At 40.7% G+C, this 17,000-nt stretch overlaps 1 protein-coding gene across 1 annotated transcript in view; it reads right to left on the reverse strand.

Moving 5' to 3' along the window:
• Nucleotides 1–13,981: 13,981 nt before the first annotated feature.
• The window catches only part of vps8 (VPS8 subunit of CORVET complex), a 39,736-nt gene continuing 36,717 nt past the window's right edge, over nt 13,982–17,000 (reverse strand). The window contains exons 41-45 of the mRNA XM_084735619.1: nt 16,318–16,487; nt 15,968–16,139; nt 15,694–15,747; nt 14,550–14,630; nt 13,982–14,420 (exon numbers count right to left, since the gene is read on the reverse strand). Of these exons, the coding sequence (XP_084591745.1) occupies nt 14,295–14,420; nt 14,550–14,630; nt 15,694–15,747; nt 15,968–16,139; nt 16,318–16,487 (603 nt within the window). The 3' untranslated portion in view covers nt 13,982–14,294. The remainder of the gene's footprint in view (nt 14,421–14,549; nt 14,631–15,693; nt 15,748–15,967; nt 16,140–16,317; nt 16,488–17,000) is intronic.

Raw genomic sequence — 17,000 nt, forward strand, 5'->3', positions numbered from 1 at the left:
GTCTGGGCACCAGTGATGACTCACAGTCAGGAACTGCCCTCAAGTTTCCTCCCCAGTGGAAAGAAAAAAAAGTTTGTTGTAAGTGAAAACATGTGTTGCAGATCAGAGAGCAGAGCTGCTGAAAACGGAACTGAGAGACTATATGAACCACACATGAGGAACATGAACCATATAGACTCAATTGGAAACCAAACTGGCCTGAGTTTGAGCATAGTAGTGAATCCAGATTGAGTTTAATTCACAAGTTTCACAATGAATCGTCTTAAAAGCAGTTACTTGATATCCAGGGACAGCTGGAATGAGAGGGAAAACATAAATGCAGGGACGACTTGAATCTGCAAGATGAGGGTCACATGACTAATAGAAACAGCCTTAGTCATAAATAGGCAAATTTTTTGGTAGCCTTGCTAGTAGGCCTGGGCGACATGGCTGAAAAACCTATCAAGATAGTGAAGTTTCATTTTGGTTGATATCAATAATTGTTGATAATGTAGGCTGTAACTGATGACATGTTGTTTACTCCAAGGTGGAAACAGCTGAGGCGATAAAATGAGTAAATATCACAGTATTCTTGAGTGTGTTGATATTGCAAAAATATTGTAGAAAAAAACTATTATTATTATTTATTTTATTTTTTTTCATTCATTCAACCTTTATTTATTTCTCGGGAATACATTGAGGGGTGGCCCTCATTTTCAATGATGCCAAGATTATGACAGCAAAGCAGAAATACAAATGAAAATGGGTAGAAGTCGACGTTACAGCGTGGATTCTGATGCCTCCGCCTGCAACAGTTTCATACAACTGTGACTTTTGTGTTCTCTACACCTGATTGAAACCATTGATTCATTATAAATCCTATTTGCAAGTGTCCCAGGAGTTTGAGAATTATGGCTCTATTGATACAGTATACAGTTAATGAGAAAAGATTGCAAGGAAAGAGCTATTACCTTTATTACCTAATAGTATCCAACATAGTTATTCAAGAATATATCAAAGTCAAATATAAAAAAGCTTTAAAATTGACCAAGTTATTGGCATAAGTGTGTTTTTAGGGACAGGTCTGTCAGACGGCCATTTTGCGGCCATCTCGAAAGCGTTGGTCTCCAAAATTTAATCAGTTCATGTACCTGTTATAGAGTGTTAACACACAATATTTGGTGCAAATCTGTCCACCCGTTCAAAAGTTATCGCGCAAACAAAAGGACGGACGCACGGACTCACGTACAGCCGGACAACTGGAGAACAGTATGCCTCTGGCCCGGCACCTTCGGCGGGCAGAGGCATGACAAGAAACAAAACAAGAAAAGACAGAGAGACAATAAAATAAAAAGAGCCAATAAGAAATCTACAATTGATTTATACAATTCCTACTTAAAACATGTACATGTCCAGTCCTGAGAGCAGCTCTGATAAGCTCCTGTCATTAACTGTAATAGTGATGTAAGGTGGCAATTTGTTAAGGAGCGCTTTGTAAATAAATATATACCAATGTTGGTCCTATCTCACAGTGAGAGAGCCAGCAAACTTTATTTGATAAATATTCATCTGTAATGTGGATGTAATAGACAGGGTTCAGAAAATGACATCACTTTACTGTAATGCAGCCTTTAAAATAAGAAAATACAATATAATGTTGCAAAACTGATTACAATATCTAGTCTCATATGACGATGTCATATGAGGACCTGAAACAAGGATGCTTCCTCTAGCAGCTTTATTGGATACGTCCACTTGTTTGAGCCACCAGAGCCAGAGGACGTTGACAGGATGGTATTTTTCTTCTGCTTTGGGTTGTTAGAACTGAAGTGAGCTGAAGTGAACTGCTGGGCTGATTTGGAATGACTGTTAGGTAAGGTGTGAGGAGGGGAAAGGCGGTGTCATTTGTGTGTCTGTTCGTGGTGCTTATATGCTAGTGTTGGGCGACCATGGCTCCTGCACATCACTGAGCCATGTTTCAGGTCGGCCCAAAAAATCTCTGATTTCTGTTATGATCCGGGTCAAGAGGGATTTTGTATTGTATAGCAATACGTTTGTTCTTGTCTTCCTCCTTCTTGCCTGAGGGTGGTGCTATTCTGTTGTTTGTGCTTTTTCCCCAGCATGTGTGTCGGCTAAGGACTGGCTTGGAGACTGAGGTCACCTACTTTGAAATGTCACCTGCCAGTATCAGCGTCACTCCTCTGTTTCCTGACTCCCAACCAGACCATGCCATGCCGTCCAAACTGGTCCAACTGTGATGTTTGGGGAAAGCTGGTGTGATTAACTTGTTGCCTTTTTCAAAATGTGAATACCCTCTGAGAAAGCAGTCCTGGTAGCTGTAGGGGTGGGAAGCCCATTTGTTTTTACATTTCCCTTTTTCTCCTGTTCATGTTAGGGAGTCAGGTAAGATACCTACTTTGTTTTGCAAGTAGGTAAGTTAGTTAATTTATCCTTCAGTTGATTTGTTTGTTATTTTGGGCCATGCTCACCCCAACCTATCTACCATGTAGCATGTGCATGACAAATAAATCGTTCTTTGTTGGACTGAATGTGGCACTGGTCATCCTTGGGGGTGGGGAAAGAGGGGAGTCACTTTTATTCTGTGCTCAGGTTTTTCCCACAAACCAGGCATAATATTTCACCCACAAGTTACAAGAAACACTGCAAAACCCACCCCCTGCTGAGCCATTAGATATCTGTGTGTAGTAACAGGCCACATATTCAGCTGGCAGCTCCACCAACAGCATCTTGAATGATCTGTGCTGTTTGATCATGTGATGACTCTGGTCATAAAGATCAGCGTCCCCTCTAAAGCCAAAGCTGGTCACTTTTGCATATTGCAGCCTGCTGGTGAATGATGCAGTGGTAGTGTAGAAATATGGGGAAATATGGGTCACCTTTGCAGTGTACATTGAAGCCTGTATGTTGACTGGTCAAGATGGGGACGCCATCTGTAGTCACAGACACCAGCTTTTCCAATGGTACTTTTTCCCTCCTGGATGTTAAACCATCTGCACAAATTCAGACCTCGGTCCAGCTGCTCTGGCAGGTTCTTGGACACAGCTGACACTCTTCTGGCGATCTTAGTTGCCCCTAGTTGGACTTCTGAGAGATCAGAGGTTGCTTCGGGACCGTTCTTCTTGTCTTTGAGCATGGTGTTTTCAGTTGCCATCATTGCTCCTTTCAGTGCATCGTCATCTCAAACGGGTTTCTAGCTCTTTGTCAAAAAATGTGCAGCTCTGAAGGACGCTTCAGTTGCTTTCTGGGACTTTTCCCACCAGCCTTTTGAAAAAACACTGTTTTCCCACAGCTGCCTTTAACTCACAGGCTTTTTCTGCCCATAATGTGTTAATGTGGGTACGTAGCATTGAAGTGTCTCTCAACATTGTGCTGCTTTGTCGTCGCCACAGTCGTTCCACAAATGAGACATACACACTTTTTTCTCAGTGTTATGAAGAAGAACTCCTCCTCCCAATCCTTGTGAAAATGGTATTTTTTCTTTTGCTTTTCTGACATCATTTTACGTTCCAAACCGCTAATAGTATAAATAGCTCACCATCGTGGCTGCACCCGCGAGAGATGAGTGAGAAGAGAGGATCCTTTAAACTTTGACCCCAGATGAGGTGAAGTATCTAAAATGTTACACACAATGTTAAACAACCTGACATTTTCTACATTCATACATTCATGTTTCTGGTGTACAAGAAGATTTTCTTTGTCCCATGTTCTCTTAGGGGCTCCTGAACATACATATACATACACTATTCTCAAATGAAAATTAAAAAAACACAATCTAAATACATCCTTGAAATACTTTTTTTTTTTTTTTTTACTTTAATTAGGCTATGTTCAATCTAACATACAAAGTTTCTATCTAAACTTACAATTTGTCTAACTGGAACAATGACACAAGGCTAATTTAATAATTTCAGCCCATAAAATATACATCTCATATATGAGTAAAAATGTTAAAACTCAAAAATGTTTAAATGTGAGTGTTTGTGTACATTTCCTGTCAGCATGTCTGACCACAGTGCTGTCAATCAGCTGATGCCATGAGGAGGAAGGACTGTCTGCACACACGTGGACACACACTCACAAAACCACACACATTAAATGACTTCAGCGTGGTAAAAACACAACTCATCGTGTTCCTTAGCAACCTTTGTGAAACAGTGAATGAGAAAGACACAATGTGAGCTGAAAGCTTAAGAGTAAAACTAAACTCTCTGTTTAACTGAATCACATTAGACAGGATGCTGAATCAGCAGCCCAGAGTTGGATGGTTTGGATCCAGTTTCAAATTATTCACTCAGAAGACTGAAAAACACCACTTTAGTCTTTGGAAAGTTGACACAAGTCTTAAAGGACCAGTGTGTAATAATTACAGGAATTTATGTACATAAATGAGATATATTATATATAAGTATGTTATTTATTATTATCAATCAACGTAAACTCATAATCTATATGTTCCCGTTACTTTAGAAATAGCCATTTATAGTTACATACTGTCGGGTCGACTTACGGAGATCATCATCCTGCGCCGTCTACGGCAGCACAGAGCAGACAAACTGCACTAACAGTGAGTCTTGGGAAGCCCATGGCGACCTTACGTAGACGCCACAGTGTAAACATGGAAGTAGACGGGGAGAATAGACGCGGGTGATTGCTGGCAGACCATTTAGCGTTGTGAACCTTGACTGGAACAGTTTTGACAAATGGAGGATCATACATACACTGTACCAGAACAAGAAGCAGCGGACAGTGAATCCCCGTCATCCAAGAAGCGGGGACCTGATTCACATGATCAGCTTGTCATCAAGCCTCTGCAGAAGCCTGATAACAACCTGATCATTTGAATCCAGTGTGTTGGAGCAGGGAAACATCTAAAACATGCAGGGCAGAGGTACTTGAGGACCAGGGTTGGGAAACACTGATCTAATAAATGTGCAAAGTGTTCCTTTGTTCTCTCCAAGGGGTTGATATTCCTAAACACTGATGAGGTTCAGGTGAGCAGACTGGGAGTGCTGATGAGCCAAATACTGTCAAGTGTGGAAGGAGCCAGGAGACCAGAGAGTGGGAACACCACGCCCACAACATGAAGACAGACAAGAAAACAAGAGACGCAGGGGGAGAGGGGAAAACAGAGGAAAACGACAAGGAAGCACAGCCATGACTGTGTACCCTGGTCCCCAGCACGCTGAGCTAGCTGTCACTCCCTGGACCACATGTCCCTATTGTGCACACTTGCCTATGTCAGAGAAGCGGTGGCAAGCGGACGTCTTCGCAGCACTCCCGGAAGAGGATGATGACAATGATGTCTGGTCTGAGCGTGTTAGCATCAACACTGATGACGCTCTAGATTTTTTGGACCCTCCAGGCATGGGACGGGGTGCAATGTGGGGCAAGAGTCCTGACTACTAATTTTAAACGCTGTGAAAATGTGTGAAGGTGGGTGTGGTTAGCAGTCAGCTGCAGGACAGACAGAGGTGTGGGGGGATGGCTCATGAGAGGAGTGTCAGGTGAGTTGATTGGCACAGCAGCTGCTGGTTTTACTGATTGCACTCTCCCCTTTTTCACACAGCAGTGTGTTGGCCCTCAGAAGACTTCAGCTCACATAAAGAAGAGGAACTCTGTCTGAAATTGCTGTGTAAAAGCACTGTATATTGTCTGCGAGGTGGATTTGTGTGTCTGTGCTGGGCAGCTTGCTGAGGAAGAATGAGGACCTGAAATCACTGCGTCCCCCACAAGTGTAAGTTCAACCCAAGGACTCCACTGACCTAGGACTACATATCTGGCCCTCAGCAAGTCCGAGTGCAGCCAAAAGCTCCGAGCTCCAAGCCTAGTCCAACATGCCAGTGAATTAATTAAGTTCTTCATGACACCTGACACCCGAGAACAGGATAAGGCAAGAGTTCATGGCTAAGTATGGGTTCCCTGGGGTCCTGGGTGCCACAGATTGCACTCACATGCATCCGTGTGCTGCAGCTCACAATGCAGTCATCTATGTCAACCGTAAGGGAACCCATTCCATCAATATCCAGGTAATTTGTGATGCATCGTGTAAAGTTATCCTGGATCTAGCCATGACTCCTTCATAGTGGCTGACTGTGTCATTCCTACAGGGGGACAGTGTCTGTCCATTACAGACATGGCTGATTACACTGTTTCTCATGCCGACAACAGTGTGTGACCCTTTGTTCATTCAAAAACACGTGTTGTAATGGAAAGAACATTTGGAATGCTGAAAATGCGTTTCAGATGTTTGGATAAGTCAGGTGGAACATTACAATACAGTCCTCAGAGGGTCACAACATTCTTTGTGGCATGTTGTGTGTTGCATAACGTTGCCATGCGTCATGGATGTGTCTTGGACCTAGATGAGGACACACTACAGGACTTGAGAGGGCATGATGCTGAACTGCATGTGCCGATGCCGATTGGCCCAAATATACAGCCAGCACAGTTAAGGATGGATCAGCTGGCAGAGAAAGTTTTTTGGAGTGTTACATTACACTATTACTTTCATACACTATAAAACAAGAAAACATGAGAGAATGTGAAATTTTAAGGCATCTTAGTTCAATAGATTTTTTTTAGGTGAGCCCAATTTAAACTTGTAAGTTTTAAAGTTTTCTGTGGCATTAAGTTGACTTGAAATTTTACTTTTTTTCCTACAGTGTATACTGAGGTTAAATTTTGAAAGTTTGACTAATTTCACTTTCTCTACCTTTTAGTCCTCCGTCAAATGTGGCCATCAGACTCAAAAACCCTCAAAACGTCTACTCCTATACTTTTAAAACAATAAGGCAGGAACCTAGGAGACATCCTAATACTGTGCGTAAATTGAAGGATTGGACATTAGAGTTATCCAAACCAATTCTGATTTTGGGTGACTGTAATTTGTTCCGCATTCCCCCCTTTAATGATGCAGACGTCCAAATTGATTGATTGATTGATTGCGGGCATTCACCACATATATGGGATCATGAAAAAGCTACAGCCTGCTAAGGAGGTCAGAGAAGTTATCTTGTCAATTGGCTTGAACAACTGCTTGAAAGGTTTATTACAATTGGGTCTCCTGATAACCTTAGCTAAACAGGTTTTCCCTAACGCTAAAATTCAAATTCCCATAATCAATTATTCAGAACGTTTAGAGAAAAATCAACATCTGATAGAGCTACTTAACAAAACCAGCATTAAAAAATATAACTTTCTGACAGAAATGAACAAAATTCACTTTCGTGTGGGCACTAAGGACCCGGTCCATTGGATACCTGATACAGCTAAGCGCATCTTAAATCATTGGCTCGACCTGTTAAACTTGTAAGGAGGGATATGGATGGTCGCCCTCCTGCTTATACTAATGTAATGGTCCTCTGCTCGTCCTTCATGCTCAGTGCAGATGAACACACGATCCTGGAACAAGGCTTTAGCTTTATTCACACACCTAGCAATCTGAATAAACTTCAACTGGGGCAAGATTTGCACAATTATCATAGAAAATTGAAGATCCTTGACTATTTCGCATACAGTTCTGATTATTCGTATTTATCTTTTTTGAATCCCTCAGTTTGGGAACCTGAAGTTAACTCTGTTTTTCTTCATTTTTGTAGAAAGATGAGAGGATTCTCCTCTCTTTCTTTCAATTCCTCTCTTTATAACATAATTTTTGAATTATTTGTCTGACCCTCTCTTTTTCCTTTGCAGTGATATTTGGGACGAGGGCCATATACATTTGTTTATTGTATGTTTTGTCTCAATTTGACTTGAATTGAATGCACTTTTGATTTATCCTACAGCACTTGAATTGGTTTTATCAGTTATTTATTTGTGTGTTTTCAATTGATGATTTTGATGTCTTAATTTGTCTCATTAAATACCATACTTACCTGAGGTCCTGCTCCCTGTTATAGTATTATTCTGCAGAGTAAATGTCTATAGGATAAAAAAAGAAAAAAAAACTAGAAGCAATAAAATGCCTGAAAAAGCTTGATGTGGGCATATTTGAATATTTGGATATTATATCTATTATTTTCAGATTACAAAAGCCAAGTTATCCTGATAAGACTTTAGAAACACATAATATTTTTTCTCTTTTCTCCCTTTTTCATTTTTTCTATTTGTAAATATGGGATGATTTATGTCTGTTTGCATGTTGAATATATTTATCAATTTATTGTGTTTTCTTATGTCTTGTTATTGTTGGATATCGGGATGAATTTGATTTTGTAATTAATACTTATGTCCCTGTTGAATACGCTCTTATTTGCCGCCTCACAGAAATAGAAAACAATGGAAGCAATTCTACAGATTTAAGATTCATATCTGCAGTGGACCACATTTATAAAGCATTGAATGTGTGTATATTGGATGATGAGGAAAGATGAGTCTGTTAATTTCGTCTAAATATGCTTACTTTGTCTCATGTTATGCAGTAGGCTAAAATGTCCATTGTTTTCCTGATGAGGGAAAAAAGACACAGATGACTTGTGAACTCAGCCTTGATGCAATTTCTCTCATTCATACAGTTTTTAACGTGTGGATGTGTTTTCAAGAACACGTGTAAGATAATATAAGGTGATGCAGAAATGGCAGTAAAATGTTCAGGAATGATCATTTCTGCAAACATTAAATCTATCCAGGATACCATCATGATGGTTTATCATTTTTAAAAAGTGGGTCCCAGAATAAAAAGTTTTGGAAATGTGGATTTATGGTATTACTTTTTGTATGTGCTAATGTTAAATATTTATTTATTAACCATACAGGCTTCATGTAAATAAATATTTACATGAAGCCTGTATGGTTTGCACACACTGCATTACATTCAACACCCTCGATGCTGTGGGCTGTGAGGGTAGAGGCAGGGATGTCCTCTGCTGGTTGATAGTCCTCCTCCCATAGGTCTGCTGTCCGTAAGCAGCAAGTTTTGGTTTACATTGTTTTTCTGACGTCATTGTACTGTTTGTGACACTGCGAGGCTGTTCTGGGGATGTCAGAAGACGAGGTAAGGCTCACCACTACCTCTTCCCATGCCTGCTTCACCTCCGTCTGCCTCTGAGGTGCCCTGCATTTGATTTGTCTCCTTACAGTCTCCTGTCTGTTTCTGCCCAATAACTCAGCCATCATGGTGTCAAGGCTTGCACTCCTGGTGCATCTGCCTCTTTGGCCTGAATTCACCTGTGAACTAATCAGGGCTCTTCAGTCTGATAGGTGTATCCCACTGTGTGCTGCTGGTGCAAGGGGCAGGACAGGGCAGGATACCTCTGCACCCCTGGTAGAAGCTGGCAAAGGTGGATTTGGACACACCTTGAGTAAATTAAATCCACTGTGCCTCATGGTTTCCATTTGCGCTTTAGATCAACATCAGATAGGGCCCCTGTCTCAGGAAAACATCTGCTTGTGTTTTCTATCCTCTGTCCTATAAGACGTGAGGGGAAAATGGATGCAAGTATATGGTAAGTAAATAAAATCTGTCCTAAAAATGATGATCTGATCTGGGGTTATGTCCACTCCACTGTCACACCACTACGACCTGTAAAGGACCTGAAGCATTGTCGCTCCATCTAACAGCTTTATTGGATACGTCCAGACATGTTTGAGCCAGAGGACGGTGACAGGATGTTTTTTTTTCTTCTGTGTCAGGTTGTTGGAACTGAAGTGAGCTGAAGTGACATGCTGGGCTGAGAGTCACTGAAGGTTCATTTGTAACTGACTGTCAGGGAGAATGAGAGGAGGGGGAGGTGATGTTGTTCAGGTGTTGGTTCATGGGGTTTATATAGTGTAGGAGACCATGTCTCTGACACGTCACCGAGCCGTGAACGCAGAAATTGGGAAAAATAGTTTAAGGGTCTAACTCACTGCACAACTCCCTTTTTTTAGTGGGACTTTAAAAGACATTGGATGTACCTTAAAAATAGAAAAGCCACCAGAAGTGTGTATGCTACTTGTAGTGTACAGCACAACAGGAACACCTATGCAATATGTTAAATAAAATGCCAAACACAAAATGTGTTATGTTCCCATAAAACTATCACTAAGTGGAGAGGAGATAAAACTACCAGACAGAAAAGACAAAACCAAAGGGGTAAAATTTAACCACAGATTGCCACCAAAACTGCTTCAAAACACAAGCAAAGTGAAAGTAAGATATAAAGTGGAACTAAAGTAAAAGTTACCACAGAGTTGAAGTAACTAAAAAGATCAGAGTGAGATCAAATACTGGTAGCTAACTGAGTTACAAAGAGGATGGACTGAAGGTGTTCAAACTCTGGAAACCAAACACAAAGTAAGAGACAGAACACAGGAGCTCAGTGTGAGAGGCTTTTAAAACCTTGTCCAACCCAGCTGAGACCAGAGTCTCCTAACAAGGACACTGCCAATTAATTACTTGTTTCTATATATGGAGTCTGGTTGGAGAGTGATAATTCAGATGAATTTTAAAAAATCATCCCCACATTAGTCACTTTGACAAAAAAAAGGGGGGGGGGGTTGAAAAATGACAATGTTAACCTTTAAATTACAACGCCAGTTCCAAAAAACTTGGGACACTGTGTAAAATGTAAATAAAACCAGAGTGCAATGATTTGCAAAAACTTTTCAACCAGTATTCACTTGAGAACAGTGCAAAGACAAGATATTTAATGTTCAAACTGATTAACTTTAGTGTTCATAAATATACACCCATTTTGAATTTGATACCTGCAACATGTTCCAAAAAAGTACAGACAGGATGTTTACCACTGTGATACATCAGCTGTTCTTTTGAGAGTTTGGGAACTGAGAAGACTAATTACTGAAGTTTAGAGAGTAAAATTATTTCTCATTCCATCAAGGCTGACAAAGAAATCGGTGCTTAAGTGAAAAAGGCCCACCTGAGTAAACATTGACTTCCACTGAAGGGTCAATCTGCTCCACTGTCACCATTCAGCTGCACCTGATCACCGTTAGCTGAAATCAGTGATCTTAGTTTCCACTGATTGTTCTCACGTCATGATGTTCCTGATGAATTAAACAAGATATCAATACAACAATAAAGATTTTCAACTGGAGTAATTCATTCATCGAAATCCAATGTGTGATTTCAGTGTTCCCTTTATTTTTTGAGCCGTGTATAAATTTCAACATGTAAGAAGGTCATGGTTTGGATTCTCCTGCAGAATAAAAGGGTAAAATATACACATGAATGGTTCAAATAGCTTGAAGAGCCCCACCACATTTATTAAAGACTTTCATATTGCAAAAAAGTGCCTGACATGGCTTTCTGGAAGAAAATTACCTTATTTGAAATCTACACCCTCTACCTCATGAAAATTTCCAAAATCTATGATAATTAATTTCTTTTCCTAAAGTAAAAATCCTTGGGTAGTAAGAACCTCTAGTCCTGTGCAAACTTCTGTGCCAGTGATGACGTTCAAAATATCCTTGAATCGTGGACAGAGCCCGGCCACTTTGCCTCACAGTTGGATATTAGCCATCTTTCATCACAAATCATCATGAATTTAAAAAAAATGTATAATACCATACAGCATTTTGTTTATTTGTATAAGCCAACTTGAAGCTAATATTTTTTTTAATTTGTGCTGATAAGGTAAAGTGAAACACTAACTCTGTGCTTTGTGTCAGGTTGACATTGAAATGTACATTTCTGCAAACAACTGCAAGGTAACAGGACTGTAACAACTCTGGGGATAACACAGACTCATGCAGAGACACACACAAGAGGCAAGGTTGGATTGAGAAAAAAAACAAAAAAACAAGGTCTTTACTAACAGTCCAAAAAGTCATACACAAGCAGGCAGTCCAAAAGATGCAGACAGGGAGCAGGCAAAAATCAAAGAGAATCAAACCCTTGGAGAGATCACCAGAAGGCTGAGCACACAAGGTAACAAAGACAATCTGGCAGTAGGCATGAGGAACAGGTGAGTATACACACAGTATATGCACAGGGATGACTATGGGGATAATCAGGGGCAGGTGAATAATAGGCAGCAGGCTGATGAGGGGCTGATGAGCGTGACAAAATCCAGAATGTCATCCAAAAACTGTCAAATAAAAACTACTTTGCTCTGTTATCACAGATGTGCACATTTCATCCAGATAGAATAACCCATATTCTGCCTGAGAGTGTAGGAACAACTACCCCAAGTACACACCTGTTCATTTAGGCTATGGACAGTCTGCCTCCAGGCCCAGCTGGGACCTGGATATGCATGTGCATGCAGTCAGTGGCACCTAGAACACTGGGGAAGCCTGAGGTAGAGGATTAAGACAATACAGAGACATGTCAACATCAAGGCTGTTTTACATTTATTTTAACTGTCACCCTACCTGTAACTGAAAAAAACGTCTCCTTGATTCTCTGCATTTCAAGATGACCAGGACAGTGATGAAGACATTCCAGTACTGTTTGAGCGCATTGTATACCCGTCTTATTTCCCAGCATACAGATGCCTTCACAAAGACCTTCAGCATCACCGATACTGTACAAAAATGCACCTCATGCAAAAAAAAAAATGGAGAGCTATGCAGACAGACTGATAGTGCCAGGCTACAGTGAGTGCGCTTCTTTATATGTGGTTCCAGCAAACTGCATAAGTAAACTATGCTGAGCCTGCGGAACCTGAATCTCTCCTACAGATATTCATCAGGAAAGCCCAGCAGATTGCTCCTGTCTCTGAAGACCCTTGGAGCTGGTGGTGTAAACGCTCTCTGCAGGATCTGAGCATCTTCCTCCACAGGATCGCTGATGAATGGACTGCCATAGTTGGTTATAATTGCTCTTTAGATGTGCTACTTACATGGCCTAGAGTTATGGCCGTTAGCCTATTAGCTTTTAAAACGTTTAGTTGTAATAATACTGTGTCTGGAACTAAAATATAATCATGCTTGGCCACATTATGAAAAGACAGTATGAACTAATTTCTCTGATAGACATGAGGGATGCAAGTGTGAACAGTCACTTCAGGGAAATGTCTTTTGGGATTGAGTTTCCACCCGTCAGACGTGTTGACACACAGCTAAATAAAGCTCAACACTTAGCCTGCCACAGACCAGGCTAGTTCAGTGATGTAAGTTACCACAATTATTGAGCAGGAATTCTGATAAGCCACAGTCATGGAACGGATCTCTTGCTTAAATTTAGCAAGACCTATCGAAATAATCCAGATTTTTCCTTTATCTACGATAATGGAACACCCCTCAGGTGCTCAACAGTCCGGGGTCCCTGTTGTCATATTTTGTGTTTCATAATGCTCCACACATTTTCAATAGGAGACAGGTCTGGACTGCAGGCAGGACAGTCTAGTACCTGTTGGAACACATGCACAATGTGTCCTGACATCGTCTCCCTGAAATAAGCAGGGACGTCGCTGGATGGCAGCATTTGTCGCTCCAAAACCTGTATGAACCTTTCAGCATTAATGGGGCCTTCACAGATGTGACAGTTACCCATGATGCCATTGGGCACTAACACAACCCCATACCATCACAGCTGCTGTGTTTTGAAGTTAGCACTGGTAACAGTTTGGATGGTCTTTTTCCTCTTTAGCCTGGAGGACACAATGTCCATGATTTGTGAAAACAATCTGAAATGTGGACTCGTCAGACCACAGAACACTTTTCCACTTTGTGTCAGTCCATCTCAGATGAGCTCAGGTCCAGAGAAGTCTGCAGTGTTTCTGGATGTTGTTGATAGATGTCTTTCTCTTTACATGGTAGAGTCTTAACTTGCATTTGTAGATGCAACAACAAACCTGTCCTAAACCTAATCCATCAGAGCCAAACCTAAAGTCTGATTCTGTTAGAAGAATTAAGTACAACCCAACATTATGCAAGATTTCTCAAACACAAAACAATTCTCGAGAATTCGATCCGCAAACGTAATTACTGTCAAGTAGAAGCTGACATGAAGCTCTAACTTTTCACATTACAGAAGTTCTGATCAGTCTCATATTAATGGGAAAAATAAGAGTCTTTTTACTGATCATAAACAATATTCAGTATCAATTCCCTTTATTTACAGTTATGTTAGGATCCACTGACATCCCAGCACCAACACGCAAACCAAAGCCTGATGGTTCAGCCAGCTGTGGAACATAAACAATGGATGAAATTAAAGCTACATTCAGTACGATTACAAAGTGACTCAGTATGATCAAACATTTTGAAAGAAGTTATACAATATCAAAAGCTGTGGGAAACTTGAGTCCACACTGATCTAGAACAGTTTGGGGAACGCAGGAAATGTCTTTAACCAATCCCAGTTCTGGACAAACGAAGAAACAACCAATCATCAGCCAGTCACAGTGCTACTCTTCCAGCAGAGGTGGAGGAGACAGTTTCAGTTGGAAATTCTCCGTTCCTGATTGGGCCGAGATGAGAAGTCCTGTCTTCTCACTGCTGTGGCCGTGGGACAGTTCTGACAGGATGGACAACTGCAAGAAAGACAGAGAGAAACACAGAACAGTGACAAACACATAACACATAAACATATACATGTGTTGGTCTATTTGTGTGTTGTCAAGTCATGTAAACTGGGAGGTTCTCCAGCTGTGTATCCGTACCCTGGACGGTCCTCTGTACAGACAACGTAACTGATCCCAGGACTGTTCCTGCTGAGAGTCCAACGTTGCCTCAACAAACACCTGGAACACAGAGTGTAATGCAGCATGAGAGGAGGTGTGATTCAACTGTACAACAGCAGAAAATACAAGTTTGATTTAAAGACGAACATGTGAAGGTAATACAGTCTTCTTGTCCCTCATGTTTGGTGATTTTTAATGAGTGGACAAAATGAGAAATACAGCAGCACTGTAGTGAAGATGCACATATTTGGTTCTTGGTCAGAGTCATGCTGAACCCACAATTAAGGTTGCAACTAATGGTTATTTTCATTATTGATTAGTCTGTGAATATTTTCTTGAATATTGACAGTTGTTTGGTTCACAGAATGTCAAAAAAGGTGGAAAATAACATTCTGAAATGTCTTGTTTTGTCCACAACCCAAAGATAGACAGTTTATGAGGATTAAAGAAACCAGAAAATATTCACATTTGAGAAACTAAAATCAGAGAATTTGAACAGTTCTTCTTAATAAATGATTCATAATGATTAATCACTAATCAAAATAGTTGCTGATTAATTTAATAGTTGATAATAATAATAATAATAATAATAATAATAATAATAATAATAATAATCGATTAACTGTTGCAGCTATAGGCACAATACCCAGATCAGTGTAAATAAGTTAAATTAATCTTTAAAGGGACAGTTCAGATTATTTGAAGTGTGCAGTAGATGACAGTCAACATGCCCCCAGTTTCGAGGTGTTAGACATCTTAAAATATACCAACTTGAAAAAATAATATTAATGTAACCAATGTTTGGCAAAATCAGTCATTTTGCCTTGTAGAACACAAGTTGCTGGTCTACTGTTGCCTCGACTGGTTAGTTTGTGTTACTGTGAGACTTTGGTGTTTTAAAGATTCACCAAAGTCACACAAAAACACAAACAAACTAACAGATCAAGGCAGCGATAGACCAGCAACTACCTTACATAACAGCAGTTCCTGTACAAGAAGGCTGTCTGACAGCAACGTAAAGCAGTGAAAATATTCTAAATATAGTGTGAACTTAAACAGATTTTAATATTATTAGATGGGCCGTTTTTAACATGCCTAAAATGTTTTGTTGTATCCAGCTTACCTTCTTCCTGTCAACCTCTGCTCCTGCATCATGATGCACTGATGAAACACGAGTCTGAGACAGAGAGAGAAGAAGAGGGCTGTGTGAGGATGTTAGCTACTAGGTAGGTGGAGTGCAGCAGCACTACATACAAAAGAGCTGGGAGAAGTGGAACACAATACCACAAGTTTGCCTGACCAGAAATCTTTATTCAGTTCCCCTGGCTGCTGTCTGCACCAACAATCTCCTGCTCTGAGCTTTATACTCGATTTTTTGTGAGCACAAACATACACACCTGTGCGAGTGATGTGCTGCGGCCTCTCTTTGGTTCAGTGGAAGGCCCGCCTCTTCCTCCTTTGCTGGACGAACACTTGTAGCAGTTCCACCGCTGCTGCTGCTGCTCTGAAGGAACGCCCCAACCACAGTCCTTCTGCTGCAGACACTGGAAGTGGTACAGATGTCCACAGCTGGAAAGACACACATGAAAATAAAGAGACATCAGGATATGAACAGAAAGCCACAAGTATGGACGCAAAGAACCTCACATGAGCTCATTTAAGTCAAATCTTACACAAACCATCAACGACAGCAGCTGTTTGTAGCTGAACTGTTGCTCAGGAGTGAAACCCGTCCAGTGTGTGTTACCTGAACACGATGATCTCATCAGCTGAGTCCTGCCTCCTCTTGTACTGCTGCAGGCAGATGTTACAGTAGTCCTGTCGTGGATGGAGTCCCCTTGTGACGGCAGCACGCAGGTGAGCCAGGGACCAGTGGAGGTCGTGGTTCAACAGACTGGTGGTTGTTTCAAGTAAAGTCTAAAACAGAAAAGACGGCGTTATTAAAACAACACTTTGCAGGATTTTATCCTCACTCCTGTCTGTAGGATGAGAGGGGTCATATAAGGGCATGAGACTGCAGGGCTATGTGCACACATAAAAGCTTAGAGAGAAATCAAGAATTCCTAAACAAAAGTCCAAAGACAGTTGAGTGCTGTCAGTGGATTTATCTTCTAGACCATCTCCAAATCAGACAGTCTGTGTTTTTTTTCTGAATTAATACAATTTGTGTAAAACCTAAAAGTAGCATTATTATATTGAAAACGTGATCTGTTCTTCAACATGTCCATGTGTTTAAAAAGTTATTTAAGTGTAAGTTTGCATTTCATCTTTAAACATTTGCTTTTGCAGTACAGAACAAACACTACATGAAATTAAACCCCTCAAAGCGATGCTTTGATTTTTAGCCTTTAATTCCAGATGAACTCACTGAGGTGAACACCCTCTGTAGCACCTGCCCTGGACAATCGAATACACATAAAAGAAAATAAA

The sequence above is a fragment of the Lutjanus erythropterus genome, chromosome 14 (genome assembly GCF_056507025.1).
Source record: "Lutjanus erythropterus isolate fLutEry1 chromosome 14, fLutEry1.hap2, whole genome shotgun sequence".
Lineage (NCBI taxonomy): Eukaryota > Metazoa > Chordata > Actinopteri > Lutjaniformes > Lutjanidae > Lutjanus > Lutjanus erythropterus.